Source organism: Salvia miltiorrhiza, chromosome 4 (genome assembly GCF_028751815.1).
Source record: "Salvia miltiorrhiza cultivar Shanhuang (shh) chromosome 4, IMPLAD_Smil_shh, whole genome shotgun sequence".
NCBI classification, from domain to species: domain Eukaryota; kingdom Viridiplantae; phylum Streptophyta; class Magnoliopsida; order Lamiales; family Lamiaceae; genus Salvia; species Salvia miltiorrhiza.
This window is the reverse complement of record NC_080390.1, coordinates 43,761,656-43,777,137: the sequence shown is the minus strand read 5'-3', so window position 1 is coordinate 43,777,137 and position 15,482 is coordinate 43,761,656. Positions and strand designations below refer to the sequence as shown.

General features: G+C 35.3%; 1 protein-coding gene across 1 annotated transcript; it reads right to left on the bottom strand.

The window, feature by feature from the left end:
* Positions 1–11,457: 11,457 nt before the first annotated feature.
* On the bottom strand, positions 11,458–15,101 carry LOC131021882 (glucan endo-1,3-beta-glucosidase 2-like). Its single transcript, XM_057951208.1, has 4 exons — positions 14,635–15,101; positions 12,132–13,385; positions 12,011–12,038; positions 11,458–11,879 (listed from the first exon to the last, which is right to left on the bottom strand). Exons 1-4 carry the CDS (start codon positions 14,699–14,701, stop codon positions 11,735–11,737), a joined length of 1,494 nt encoding a protein of 497 aa, XP_057807191.1. The 5' UTR covers positions 14,702–15,101; the 3' UTR covers positions 11,458–11,734.
* Positions 15,102–15,482: the final 381 nt, after the last annotated feature.

The window sequence follows — 15,482 nt, the reverse complement described above, 5'->3', positions numbered from 1 at the left end:
TATCATCTTGTTGGATGAATGCAGATCCTGGGTTCGAATCCTGAAGGGAGCAATTTTTTTTATTTTTTTGAGTGCATTAATTTTAACAGCGAATGCATTAATTTTTACAGTGAATGCATTAGATTTGATGGTTCTCACGTTCTCATAAATAATGTAGTTCTCTCTAGAACCACACCGTATATATATATATATATATATATAGAGTGGATTTTTAAAATGGCCACTTTGAAATAGTAAACTTAAAAATTGTCCACTAAAATAAAAACATAAAAAAATGGCCACTGTTACCAAAATACCCTTCCACATTAAAAATTAAAAAAATGGCCACTTTACATCACCCCTTTAAAAAATCCCGCAATTCACAACCAGTGTGAATTCACAACCAAAAATTTTTGGTTGTGAATTCACACTGGTTGTGAATTGAGAATTCACAACCAGTCGAATTCTCAACCAGAATTTTTTGTTTGTGAATTCACAACTAGTCGAATTCACAGCCAAAATTTAATTCACAATCAGTCGAATTCACAACCAAAAATTAATTCACAACTAGAATTTTTTGGTTGTGAATTCACAACAAACGAATTCACAACCAAAATTTTATTCACAACCAGATTTATGTTGGTTGTGAATTCACAATCAGTCGAATTCACAACCTGAATTTAATTCAGAACTAGAATTTATTTTGGTTGTGAATTCAAGTAGTTGTGAATTTGAGTTTTTAAAGTTTGAATTCACAACTAAAACTAGAATTTATTTTAATTGTGAATTCAAGTTTTAGTCGTGAATTCAAGAATATTAAGTTGTGAATTCATAGATGTGGTCGTAAATTCAAGAATATTAAGTTGTGAATTCATATATGTGGTCGTGAATTCAAGAACATTAATCAATTTTATATTTCTCTAAGTATTGAAAAATGAACTTCTAATCCTAAAAGAATCACCAGATGAGAGAGAGAGATATTAAAATCTATTTCAAAACTTAAAGAGAGAGAAATCAGATAGTATTTAAAACATAAGCAAATGAGAATTATTATTCACGAAAAAATAAAACTAAAAAATTGTACAGATAACAAAGCATCAATCCACAAACAACACAAGCAGCAATGATCTTTCTCAATTAATTCCTCGTATACCACACACAACCTCTCCAAAAATCAAATAAGTAGTAATCTCAAACTAAAATTATAGAAAAAAAAAATTACATAATTCGACATAATTAGCATCACCGGAGAAATGGCTTCATCATCCTCAGTTCCGGCAACAAGTGATAGCTTCTGGCGGAGATCTTCTCATCGAAGCGGAACCAAGCGAAAGCGGTGCATTGAACAATATACATAATGAGAAAGCTTCCAATATGTGTTGATTCTCTCCAATATGATAATCTCGATATTCAACGCAAGAAACTTGGATGTCCAAACATTTCCACCAACACAATCCCCAAATACATAATTAGAGGAAGGAAAAACACTCAAATTCTCACATTCACAATCAACAGTTAATGTCATTCAATCTGTTTGAATATCAATTAAATACTCTCATCAGCAACACATCTTTTACATCTACCTATATAAACAAACCATAAGTTTGATTACCTATTCCTAGTAATTGCGAGAAGTTACTAGTCTCCAGCAGCTCCTTCGACTTCTGCTTGCACCCGGCGTTGCCGGTGTACACCTCGGCGTTGCCGTTATACACCTCGGCGTTCTCGCGGTGGGACTCGATCTGCTGCGACGACGACATCGCGGTGGCGATTTTGGGGGGCGGTTGCATTTTGGGGGTTTTGAAAAGTGGTTGAAACTAAATGGGGATTCTCTTCCACGATTCTCCTAACCTCAAAATCAACAGTGAAGACCACAATTGACAACTATTTCGCTCAATTCCACGGAGTTCAGCAAACAATCCAGGAAGCATCTGACTGCATAATCCTCCTCAGAAACAAGCATCCAACAAACCGCAGCAACACAAAGCAGCACATCATCCTTTCCAGAATCCATCGCCTCTGGATTGAGTTTCTATCAGCGGATCATTCGTCGGAAAATCAGCAGGCGGCGGCGGCAGCACCGGGTAAAGAAGAGAGAGCGAGAGCGAGAGCGGAGAGAGAGCGAGAAGAGAAGAGACGAGAAGAGATAGGGATTAAGATTTCAGTCTTTTCACCCATTTATATAAAGGGGTATTTCAGTCTTTTCGCATAAAAACTGGCTAAAATTTTATGTTTTTATCCTATAGGCTAAAATTTATTTTTACTATATGAAAGTGGCTACTTTTATATATTGACACATATATATATATAGGGTGTGGTTCTAGAGAGAACTACATTATTTGTGAGAACGGGAGAACCATCAAATCTAATGCATTAACTGTAAAAATTAATGCATCCGCTGTTAAAATTAATGCACTCAAAAAAATAAAAAAAAAATGCTCCCTTCAGGATTCGAACCCAGGATCTGCATTCATCCAACAAGATGATGCATCCACCGTAGATCTTGATGATCGAATGGCTGAAAATGGTTCTCCGGTCTTCTTTTATTTATGGTTCTTTCCTGAACCTCTCCCTATATATATATATATATATATATATATATATATATATATATATATGAGGGATCTATAGAGAATAAGTGATTAGTAGAGAATAGAGAATAGATATCTACCATTCGATCTCCCAAATCCGACGGCTTGTGATTTTCAGCCAAATTAAAAAAAAAAACACGCCACTAATTAATTGCAGCCAATATTTTACAGCTTAGGGGGTTAATTGGGAATTTACAAGATGAGGTAAATCTGGAAGATTTCTCCACATCCCAAAATTCACGCCAGCCAAAAAACTCCTTCTATCTTCTTTCTGCAAATTGAAGGCCACCGAACATATTTCACATTTCGATTCGAGCAAAGCGAACGAGGTTTGTTCGAAAAGGAAACAAAACTCGGCTTCCGATTCCATCAAATCGAACAAGGTCAGTTCGAAATTTTTTGGCAGCTCTGTATGAAAAATTATTTCAAAAATTACTTGTTGTTGTCGTTTGCATAGTGATTTCATTCGAAATATGATGCTGGCAATTGCATTTTCTGATTTCTATTGATTTTTCAGCCCTAAGAATGTAAATGACAATTTTTAAAACATATCGAAAACTCAGATCTGCTATACTGTGTTTGAATATTTATGGTTTCATGGTGGGAAAATACTTTCATGGTTTTGTACTGTGTTAGACTATTTAATCGAAAGTAACTCAGTACATGTTTGGTTCTTTCTGTCGAGATGGTCCCCCCTTCACCCAACCATGTTCAATTCCCCATATGTGCATTATTTAAAAAGAAAAATTCAAAAACAGACAAAAGAATGTAATATAACAAATTATATTTTATGTTTTTTCGAGATCTATAAACTCATTTTGTTTTGAAATATGGATTTGTTAATTATTGCTTCTACATACTTGAATGAAACAACTATTCACATTCATAAGGCTATATATTTTTGTTTAGAATAATAAACATTAATCTTTCGAATAAGAATAAATAATTAATGAATCTAATTTTTTTTGGTTTTTGACATATCTCGTAAATCCATATTTATAATAATTTTAGTACTAATTCGATTTATTAGGCATTGTATTCGAAATTATTATAATGATACATGTGTTATTTTACGTACAGCTAATTACTCATAATTGAAGTTCGATTCGTTTTTGTAAATTATATATGATATTCATTAATAACACTACTTTATTCAACAACCCATTTCCATAGCTTGAAGAGTATGCTGGACTGAAGCGCAGTGCAGAGATTTTTCATCTGGAATTTTGTTCATTGAAGAATTTGTTCATTGAAGAATTTATTTTGTTTATTGAAAAATTGTAATTATCCGTTACGTGTTATATTTATGAATAATATTCCTTTATTCAGCATACAATTTTTCTCATTCGCACAAATATTATTTTTATTTGGTACATCTTGTACAATATTCGAACACGATGTATTCATAAATGACCCTACTTTGTTCAATAAAATAGTTTACTTATTCACTATTTATGAGTATCAATGTATCAGGTACGATTCAGTAAACAAATTTGCATGGAAGTTTGTTTAAATTGAATAGATATTCGTAATGTTAAAATAGGTATTCAATTACTTTTGTTCACATTCATATTATTTTCATTCGTAAAAATTTGTAATATATTTTGAATAATATTATTGATATCTAATGATAATTGTAAAAATATTTAACACAAAATATTTAGAACAAGTGAAAAAAAGTTACGAACATCTAAATAAGATTTCAATTTTTTTTTGTTGATATAAAATATTTAACATAAAATATTTCGAACAAACGCAAAACAATTATGAACATTTAAATAAAATTTTTGAATTTTTTTAACATAAAATATTTAACATAGAACTTTTTGAACAAGCGTAACAAAATTACGAACATCTAAATAAAATTTTTGAATTTTTTTTAACATAAAATATTTAACATAGAACTTTTTGAATAAGCGTAATAAAATTATGAACAACTAAATAAATAATATTATACATATTAAACTATTCATTGAAAAATAACAAATTAATTGAATAATTTACTAAATAATGAAAAAATATATTGCGAATAAATGAAAACAAATATTGATTTACAATATTTGCTTTCTAACGTTTGTTGAAATATAAATTCCAAAATTCATAATTCATTTTCTTTTGTTGAATAAATCAATTGTGATGATAAATAACACAAAACAAATATTATTAATTTAATATCTACATAATTAACGCAGATAAGTGAAATAAATTGAGCAATAAAAAAAGTGAAATAAATTGAAAATACATGATTACAATAAAGATATGGTAATTATTGTTCATAAATAGATTGATTCGTTCCCATTAAATAACAATCTTAAAATATAGGAGTAGAAAATACACAAATAGTAACTTCTACCAAAATTAAAAAAGATTCGGTCAACACTTAAAAAGCTAAAGACGGTTACCACAATTAAAAAATTACTTAACTAACCTTAATGAATTTTCAGCAATTAATTAAACGCCTTACTCAGCCTTAATCATAGTCGTCCGATTTGCAAGATCTAGCGGTTACTATTAATTTTCCATTCTCAAAATACTTAACATTCTCTATGGATCTTCTCCATATATATATATATATATATATATATATATATATATATATATATATATATATATATATATATCATGAAAATTATCTCAACGAAGACTTCTTTTGTACAAAAGCTATACCATGATTTACACACTACTATAGGCCAGTACAAAGTACTACTCTATTACAGGCCTAGCTACTGCGTCTATATATAATCAGCCCTATGATTGGGTACAGATACTATCTGTTACCCGTCTACTGCAAAGGCCTAATACTGCGTCTATGTACAATCAGCCCTATGACTGGGTACAGATACTATCTGTTACCCGTCTAACATAAAGGCCTCTCAAAAATAACAAAAGTCATATGGCATGGTATGGAAACTACCCATTACCAGCCGTAGATAAAGGCTATCATGAACCCTAACTATATATATGCATCTCTACAATCATCTATATTGGGTCCGGAAGGTCTCGAATAGGTGTATTGGGGGGGGGGAATACACCTATAGGCTATTTTTGTTGAAAATAACTTTTACACAAACTAACACAACCTTTTAGATTAAAAGACTTTGTTAAGGCAGAGGTTGTTGACTGATACTGAAAACTCTTCAGTAAGGAGTAATCAGTTAAGTCTTGAGACTTTAACTGATACACGAAAGGCTTCAGTCAAGTTTGTATGAATAGAGTGATGTTATCAGTCTAGCTGATTATCCTAAGATTTATCAGTCATACCAATAGCATATGCAGCGGAAAACTTTTCTTTGAGAAATAGCCCGTGTGATTAATCACGTTTGTCAAAGTTAATGTTTCTCTTTGCAGTTAATCAAATTTCAGTTTACAAAGGATTGAGCAAGTAAGAAGGTAAATACTGAAAGCAATAAACAACACAGAGATTTTTACGTGGTTTGGAAAACACTTCCTACATCCACGGTCAGTTGATCAGACTGACAAACTTCACTGGGCATGTGCTTACGGGCGCACAACAAACCGAAACAACTGAAAAGCCTATCTTCAGTACCAACACACTGGGTTGAATTTCTCACTCCTAGCGCATACTGGGCACGGAGACAGAACACTGGCCTGAATTCATGTTCGACACAAACTCTCAATTCGGTCCGCTGAAAGGAGGTTTGAACACTTGCCAACTAAACCACAAAGAACAAGTTCTCTGCAGTCAGTTTTACCTAGGCTTTGGATATACAATATCTGCCTAAGTTCTAAGAAAATATATTTAATCAGTAGTGATTTTTTTGGCTTTGTGATTCTCTTCTTCGATTCAAACTTTGGGGAGGCTTGGTTTGCTGAGTAACGAATTCGGCAGCGTTTCAGCTTATGTTGTTGAATTGGTGAAAATTGAAGTGATGCTCGAATGCAATTTATAGGAGACGTCTTGAATAGATCCGTTGGCGGAGATGGTCTTCAAGATTTCTTCCGTTAGAGAGTAATTTGAACTTGGGCTGAGGCTTCAATCTTCGAGGTTCCTTGTTTGGTAAGAACGGCTACTTTGAGGAGCAGGAGATAGGACATCTCTGAAAAGTTAATCATCAAAAAGGAAGGGCCTCTGCAGAGAAAGGACGATCCTGAGATCTCTGCATTTAATGCGGCTGTACTTTCTGGAGTGCGTGGCTTCCTTTGACCTTTAGCATTTCAGTCCGAGGAAGAATGTCTAACTGATACTTTAACTTTTAGTATCAGTCGTTGAATCCACGTGGCGCGCATTAATTAATCAGTCGAAACTGATTCTTCGACTGATAAGTCAAATATCAGTATTTGACTTCTGCAATAGTCGACGTCTTAAGTCATCAGTCTTCAGTACTTCGTTCTTCAGTCTTCAGTCTTTAATACATCATCTAAACTAGAGAAAGAACTCAAACAGACGAGTTCGAACAGTTCTAGTCTATTACAAAAGTCTATTGATTTTGATATCATCAAAACAAGGATTATGATATTTCATTAAGTTCCCAACAATCTATCTCATCAGAACCATAACCAACCACCAGTACCCTCAACCTGACACCCGTCCTCGCTGCTTGCCCCGTCCGATCCATCGCCCTCATGAGCATTCCCTAAACGTAGGATCAAAGGTACGCCATCCTCACTATTAGAGTTGGCGCGCCTAAAGGGGTTGAAGGCTGCTCTATCTCTGATCGGGTCCCCTCGGGGCACGTTCGACTCGAAGGCTAGCCCACTGAGGCGAAGATCGAGTGGCTGCGAAGAGAGAGTCCCAACAATCAGGACTACTCCAGTCTCGACCTCTGTGTCTCTAGCCGTCCCGGCGGGGTCATGAAGGCCCTGGCGCGAACGGGTCAAACTCAGTCGTATCAATCTCGCCCTCTTCCCCAACAGCAGAGAGAGGATGAATAGGGAGGGTCTCATGAATGGGGCTCATCTGTAGCTCAGTGGTATCAATGGCCATCGGGGTAAGGAATGATAGAAATCCAACATCACCAATCCCGGCAACCTCCGACGACGCTTGGTTACCCATGTTAAGCTTTCTCCCTTCAACAGCCTTGTAGGTTGAGAAGCGCCTCTTGTCGGAGCACACGTGCACAGTTGTGCCTGTGTCAATGAACCAACGATGTGTCCAAACATGGACCCAATAGAACCACTCGAAGTGGAACCAAGCATTGATCCAAACGGAGTTTGGCCAACAGTGTCCGTTCCTTGCACGAAACTATCTCCTCCAAGAGTTGTTTGGTTAGCACCAAACATGAAAGGAAGTGGGGTTGATCCACCAAAAGGCCCACCATGAAAGGTGGAGGTAGCAGCAGTAGAGGTGGTAGCGACGACGTTGGCAGCAACAACAGCATTGGCCGCTTCGGTGGAGTTGGCAAGACCGGTTGACATCTCCAGCAAAGGTAATTAAGTTGCGAAAGGTTTAGGTTCAATTGTAAGTAAAAAACTAATCTCCCGATGCAAGCCTATCTCGTCTTGCGATTGTTAGAGATACAATGCTTGCGGGCGTATTACAATTTAAACAGAAATGTAGGGGATGAGATTACAAATAACAAACTGTATTGAAATTACAAATAAAGTGAACCAGGAAAGACAAAGGCCGAGTCGAGGAGGATCCTCTATCCGCAAGACGAGATACGCCCCGATAGTGCTCTCGGTTTGGCGTGTCGTCTCCAAAGATGAAACGGCTTCGTCTCGTGGGTAGCAGCACCGCAGACCAACGAGCTCCGGCGAACTGGAACGAGGCGAGAACAGAATTCATGGAGGTTGTCTTATTTATAGGCACAGACAGGCCCAAACGGTATTGGGCCTCGTTCTTTGGACCGAGAAATCGTTGGTCCAAAAAGATAAGGTCTGTTGGGAGCTAAGGGTAGGCCCAAAGGCTAGCCCAAAGACCACCCAAAGACCAATTGCCAAGATCCAAGGCCACGCGTCGGACGACAGGGCCGGGGCGGGCGGGCGGCGGCGGCGCGCGCTTGTGGGCTTTACAACCCGTCACATGTGCACACAGTTTTATTACATACTCTAATTTAATAACTTTTATACTGCAATAAATGTTATCCACAAATCAATGTGGGATAAGCATTAATCTTTCTTTAATGCTTATCATTTCCCACAACTCCACATTTCAAGTACCTAACTTTAATTAATTATTTTCCACTCACCGAAAATCGTTTTGAGTAAATAAATATACTGCGACCATCTACTCGAAACGTAGATCGATCATGTGCCATTTAATTCTGCTAAATTAATTGTTTTCGGTACTCGAAAATATTGGTTACTCTATAACCAATTTCCAACAAATTTTTATATATATTTGATCCCTCCTTATATACATATTATATAGGGTTATTTGTATGTAATGTAAATACACGAACTTTCAGCATTTTTTGATTTTTTTTTTCCAAGTGTTGCTGTTGGAAAAATCATATGAATATAAAGTTCGTATATTTATACTCAAAAGGTAAAATTCATGAGAAAAACTAAAAATTATATTTACACGCAAATAATTCTATTATATATATATATATATATGTATATGTATATCTGAGTATGTTTGAGAGAGAGGAGGAGAGAGAGAGACCGGTCAAAGTACGAAAGAGAAAATAATGGTTTTTTTTGCTACCTAACGTATTAATTCAAGAAAAACAGCCATAACTTTAAGAGATTCAGCGGTTATTTGGTGTGGGGGGACTTCCATAAATCTAGCTACCAGATAGCTTATTGAGTTTTTATCTATTTATTTTTCTTTTTATTTTTTTTTATGCAAGAGAGTGTATTGAGTTTATGGCTGCTATACAAAGTTGTAGGTCTTGCTCCTTAGTCCTTACCCAAAATTTATTCATGACTTTCGAGCAATTTGTATAATTTATGAGCATAACATTAAATGCTGAATTAACTGTTCTATGTATATAGTTTGATATTATCATTTATTATATTTCTGGTCGATTTTCTTCCAATAATTAGCTTTTTTATGCCAAATTTTATTTTATAGTAATTAGATACAAAAAGGAGTTCAGGAATGCTTCAAGAATTGAAATTGTTAATCAAGGAGGAAAATTGAAATCAAAGATTGACGGGTTAATTTATTTTTAAAATAGAATAATCTCGATATATTTTTATTTTGTGCCATGAGACAATTTATTCGCGTAAAAAAAATTCAAATTTAGGGAAAGTAGAAATGAACAATCGGTTGATGCATCCAAAAAGGAAATGAGAAATGATGTAGAAACAAGAGTGGAAATTTAAAATGACTATTTTTATATTAAGTTAGTGTGAAAAATATTTATTTTTTATAATTATATCCATTATATATCAAGCTGATTAAATTACTTCTAGTATCGCAAATTGTAGTCGTAGGTAGGGTTGTAAACGAATCGAATAGTGTCGAATATCGTGATTTTGTTTTCGTTGAATACTAACTGAATTGAATTGAATCGAATCGAATCGAATATATATATTTCGAATCTAATATTTATCGAATACGAATATCAAAATTTGAATATTGAATCGAATACAAATTATTTGATTAATTTACAATCACAGTGAAGAAGCACGACTTGTGGTGAAAGAATGACTTCAATTTAAAATTTTAATTTTATAAATTGTGAGATTTTACTTTTTAAATTATTAAAATTGACTTTAATGCATGTACATTATGATTCTTTGACTCCGTCTTCTTTTCATTTCTTGCAAGTTCTCTGTCAATTAGGGTGAAACAAGATGATGTCCCTTCTTCTCATTGATACTTTTTGCATAATACAGCCTCCGTGTAGATTAATAAATTCATGTTGGCAAACTATGCTGGATATCCATCATTCCACATTAATATTTATTTGGGAGGTTGAATATCGTTTTAATAATATTTTTAAGTTAAAACGTTTTAAAAAATTTGTTAAAACGATGGGACAAAAATTGAGATTTATCCCACTATATGTTCAAGACCATCACTCCATTAGTGGTGAGGGCCGCTTATTTTTTTGCCTTTAATCGTCTTCCATTTGTATCCTCCACAAGTTCTTTAGTCGTCCGCGGTATACCTCCAACAATAAGTCAATAGCGCCGGGGAATAAATACATGTACTACTCATTAACAATTGCATTATTCAAAGCGATTTGATATTTGATTGGAAAATTATTACTATTCTTTTACTAATTTTTTTCGCACACTCATATAGTATGATTGTTTTACACTCGCTTTACAATTCAATTAATAAAACGTTTCTTTTTTAATTTATAAGGGGAGTTTTGTACTTTCTGAAATTTAATATGACTTTTATTTTATGCTCACAAACGTATGAACTAAACGTCTTTTTTTATCTTTGACACTGACAGAAAAATAATAATAATTTAATGTTGACGTGGAGGCCGGAAGACATATTTCAATCTAGATAAGTTCAATCCGAAAAAGTTAAAAACTGTGAAATAGCTAGATTATTATGCTCAAATATAGCATAAATTGTGTAAACAAAAACTAATAAATTAGAGTTTTTTTTGTTGGTATCAAAAATCAGAAAATGCGTTAAGTTCATGTATCTATGAGCGTAAAATAAAAATCATATTAAATTTTGAAAATATAAAAAATTAGTGTACGCCAAAGTATAAATTAGACAGTGTTCAAGTCATTTAGACACGCGCATGTGCTTGTAATCTAAAAGGGAAAAAAACAAAAAAACAAAAAATAAATCAGTTTTCAGAAGATTGTTTCATGTTTTTTTTTATGAAGTACAACTCACGCACACGATGATTCAACTATTAAGATTGTTTCAAGGACTGACAAAGGAGATGCCAGAACGAATTTTATAACACATAATTTCAATACCAAGAAACCCCTCTCCTTCACATCACCCAAACCGTAAATTTCAAGAACCATAAACATGAAATGGCATCCTGGATTCAGCAGGTTAAGATCTTGGAAATCGATCATCAAATGTAGCCATTAAAAGAATTTCAAATCGGTCAAGTTCCATCCAATTCAGACGACCACCTTAATTAATCCAATCCCCTCATCTAATTGCAAGAATACAACCATAAATTGGTATCCTGTACAATGCTACTTCTCCAAAAAATTCACATGCATCTCATCTAACTGGTAACCTGATCCTCCAAATTCATGCACCAAGATACCTCGCATGTGTTGTTGTTCGAGGGCGATCGACACTCAGCCGGAACTTCACTAGACTACGATGCAACTGCAATCCATAGTGCTCCAATCAGAGCATGCGCTACGGAAAAAGCATTCATGCATTCCAACATGGCCGGAGAGCTCGAGCTTTTCGTGTCCATAGCTGGAATGGTGCTGTTTATAAGTGAACCGTTCCTGTCACTGCAACACATAACAAACTCATTGTTCAACATTTGCGCTCCAAAACATTGAAATTCTTGGTTTCTAATAGTTATTTTCTCCAAGGTTGTTCAAACAGCATGTGTGTGTTGTGTTGCAAATAATAGACATACCTTCCGGGGAATATGCATGAACCATGACCTGCAATGATTTCATAAGAAACTATATTAGCTACACAATCAATTTTCAAATGAAAATTGACAATTCAATTGGGAGAAAGGTGTTGGTGTTTACTTGGATTAGTAGTAGTGATAGTTGCCACCCCATTGAAATCACAGCTTCCAGGAGCCCTCCCCATCTGATGGTAATAAGTATCAAACGCGTATGTTGCATGCGCAGCCACGGAGTCTGGTTCGTAGCATGCTTGCCCCTGCAACAACGGTGCGCAGTCCACCTTTCCAGGTCCACACGCCCAGTCCAATGCAGCCTGTAGCATTTTTGTGTCTACGCCTGGCTTTGCAGAACAGTAAGTTTGGTTTGTGGTGTCATTTGTCAATACGGATCCTGAGTCAGTCAAGCGCAAAATGTATATTGGCTTTCCCTGTGCATCGAACAATCCCCAATTCTTCTCAGAGAGAGGTCCCTCTTTCATGTCTTCATTGTAGAGCTCATAAATGTAAGTACTAACAGCAATACCGGGATGCTTGGGAGTTCCTGTTTTCTTCAGCACATGTCTTATTAAGTTGCTATTGTAAGTGTTGGCATTGTCCGTATTGGCATCTGGCTCGTTGGAATCCCCTTTCGATGGCCAACCTGACTCAGTCACCAAAACGGGAACATTAGTGACATTAAGGTCAGCCATTGCAAAGTATGCAGCATCAACCATGGCATCAAAGACATTAGTATAGTGGAGGAGTGTGTTTGCGTCTACGGCTTCTTTGTTAGCTGGGAGAGGCTTGAAGAGCGCATAATCTAACGGAATGACACCATTGGACTGCATGTAATCAAAGTAGGGATACACATTGAGCATGAAATATGAGCCTGTTGATTGCAAGAACTTGAGCATCGGGACCAACACCGGATTCCAGGTCCTGTTAAAGAAGGCTTGAGATGGCGGGAAAGAATCTAAGATCATGGAAGATGCAAGAGGTGTTGATACTTTGATTTGCCTGTCGAGATTGGACGCCACAAGCGCCGACTGAATATATTTGAGAGCATTGATCAAGACAGGAGCCACATTCGGCATGGCAGTCAGAACCTCAGAACCAACACAGATTGTCGTAATATTGGTAGCAGGATAATGCGCCACCACGTTCTGTGCAACCCAATTAGCAGCGGTTGAATTGGATTGACCAATGCCCAGAAGTTGCTCGTTGGGCACCGTGATGGCAACTCTGATCCCTGTATTGGCAAGTGCAAGAAGCATGCCACGGTCTGCATCGTACAGCCTGACATTACGGAGTTGCTGGGCTTTGAGAAGTGCAACAACTTGAGTTGGATGAGGCATATCAGAGAGCTCCGTTCCAATGTTCACTCCGATGAACGGTTCTGTAAGAGACAAACCAAATTCCTCCTAGTTATATTGGCACTCCCAAATATAATACTTAAGATTTTTGAGGTAGCAAAGTTTAGTTTATAATCACTTTCGATGATACTATCATAAGCCAGGCATTACTGAGTTATAAGAGATATTGGATATCAAGAAAAATCAAGTCTTTCCACGTATGAAGGAGAAATGATACATCTAGCTGTTGAAGGTGCAACCAAACCTTGTATGAAGTACCTCAAAGAACTTACAATTGCTACATATAAAACTTGTAATTTTTCAGATATAATAATTACTTGGATTTAAAACTTATCTTGCAGTCTTTTAATCTGCAAGCAATGCAACCTAGTGAGATCTTAAAAAATTAAATTAGGCCTCTTAAAAGTGTCATTTTGAGACATCCAATAACCTATAACCTACCAAACTTTACATAGTAGTATGTTTTAAGAAGCTAATAAGCTCAGCCTCAGCCAAACTTACAAGGAAGCTTTCATATCTTGAAACCAGATATAAAGCCTAGTTGCTAGGTCTAAATTTTGTATCCCACAAAATATATATTTTTATCAAACAAACTATGTATACCAAATGCAACCACTAAAATAAACGGTAGGCCACACCAATGAGACTGGCTCGTGTTGGCACTTGTTCGTACAACTTGTAGTGCATCCATTTTAGAAAGTAAAATACAAAAAATGGTCTGAGTATGGAAATGTAGGCCCTCTCTTACAGCCATTGATGCATTGTTATTCTTTCAAACATTAACGCCAACCAACTAAATTGCAACAGACAAAACAAAAAAGAAAAAGTGAAGACTATGTTGTTGAGCACCTTTGGTCTTGCATTTCACTCATTTAAAAGTTTGAACTTGACCATCCCAAAGAAACCTGAATTCCTACAGTGCTCTTGAATCCTAGGTAAATAAATAAATACCTACATTTGTAGCTGGAGTTCAGCCAAATATCAAGAAACTAAACAAATGAAGACAACAAAACAGATCCCATTTCAAACATGCAATTAAACTTCAATTCTTGGTTCAACTGAAACACTTGGGTAAAAGAAGTCTTAAAATATCATGCAAACAGAACTATAAACCTCAGACATTGCCAACCACAACCCACCAAAGTGAAACTCTTAAAAAAAGAGGCAAACAGAAGAACCCAGCATTAAAATAACACTAATTTCACAAAAAGAAAGTTTCTAAAGCAAAATAGGTAGCAAGATTGCATTTTTTTTTCCTGTTAATTTTGTTACCTTCATCAGCAGAAACAGCTGACACTGTCAAAACCAAAAGTAAAAGCACTAATGCCATTTTCTCCATTATCTCCCGAACCAAACCTCAACAAAATGCAAGGGGAAAAAAGTAGAAAGACTTCTATGGAAGAGTGGTGCTGTAGTCTGTAGAGAGAGAAGCGATTGCAAGGAAAATTTCCAGGGAAATCAGGAAGAGTAGAGACAGTATGAGTGAAAGGGTATTTAAGAAGAGGGAAAATGGTTGAGCATCAATCACTAAAAGTTCCTGTCAGATTGATCCGACGGCTAAAATATCATCTTCATTCTGTCCTGTTCTAAGTTTTCCTTTATTGCTTTCCTCTCTCTCTCTTCTCTTTTATTTGGTTTTTACTGGAGGTGGCCTTTTTACAGTCCCATTGTTTCTGCCTCGAGCGAAGACATTTACTTTGTTGGTAGCCGTTATAAGCCTACTATTTTTTCAGCTGTTCGGCTTGTTTCATTTCTCATAACACTCTTCTTACATTGCAGTTTTGAGGATTGATTTTCTCAAAAAGAAAAAGTGATAGTAGGAAAAATAACAATTTTTGCACTACTTTCAACACGAATTCTGAAACGCCTCGATCACAATATTATTTTTAAATTTCTACCATTTTATATCATCTCTAACTTTTTCAAGAGCAAAATTTTGTTTTAACTCAACAATGACGTTGTTTTAACAGCACACGTGAAACAAGAAAGGAAATGAGAGATGGTGCACTTGCTGTGAGACTAATAAATTAAGAAAAAAAAATTAAAACTCCGTCTTAACAGTATTTTTTATTTATATTCTATTTTAATAGTAGATCACTAATACTTGCACCTTGTATTAT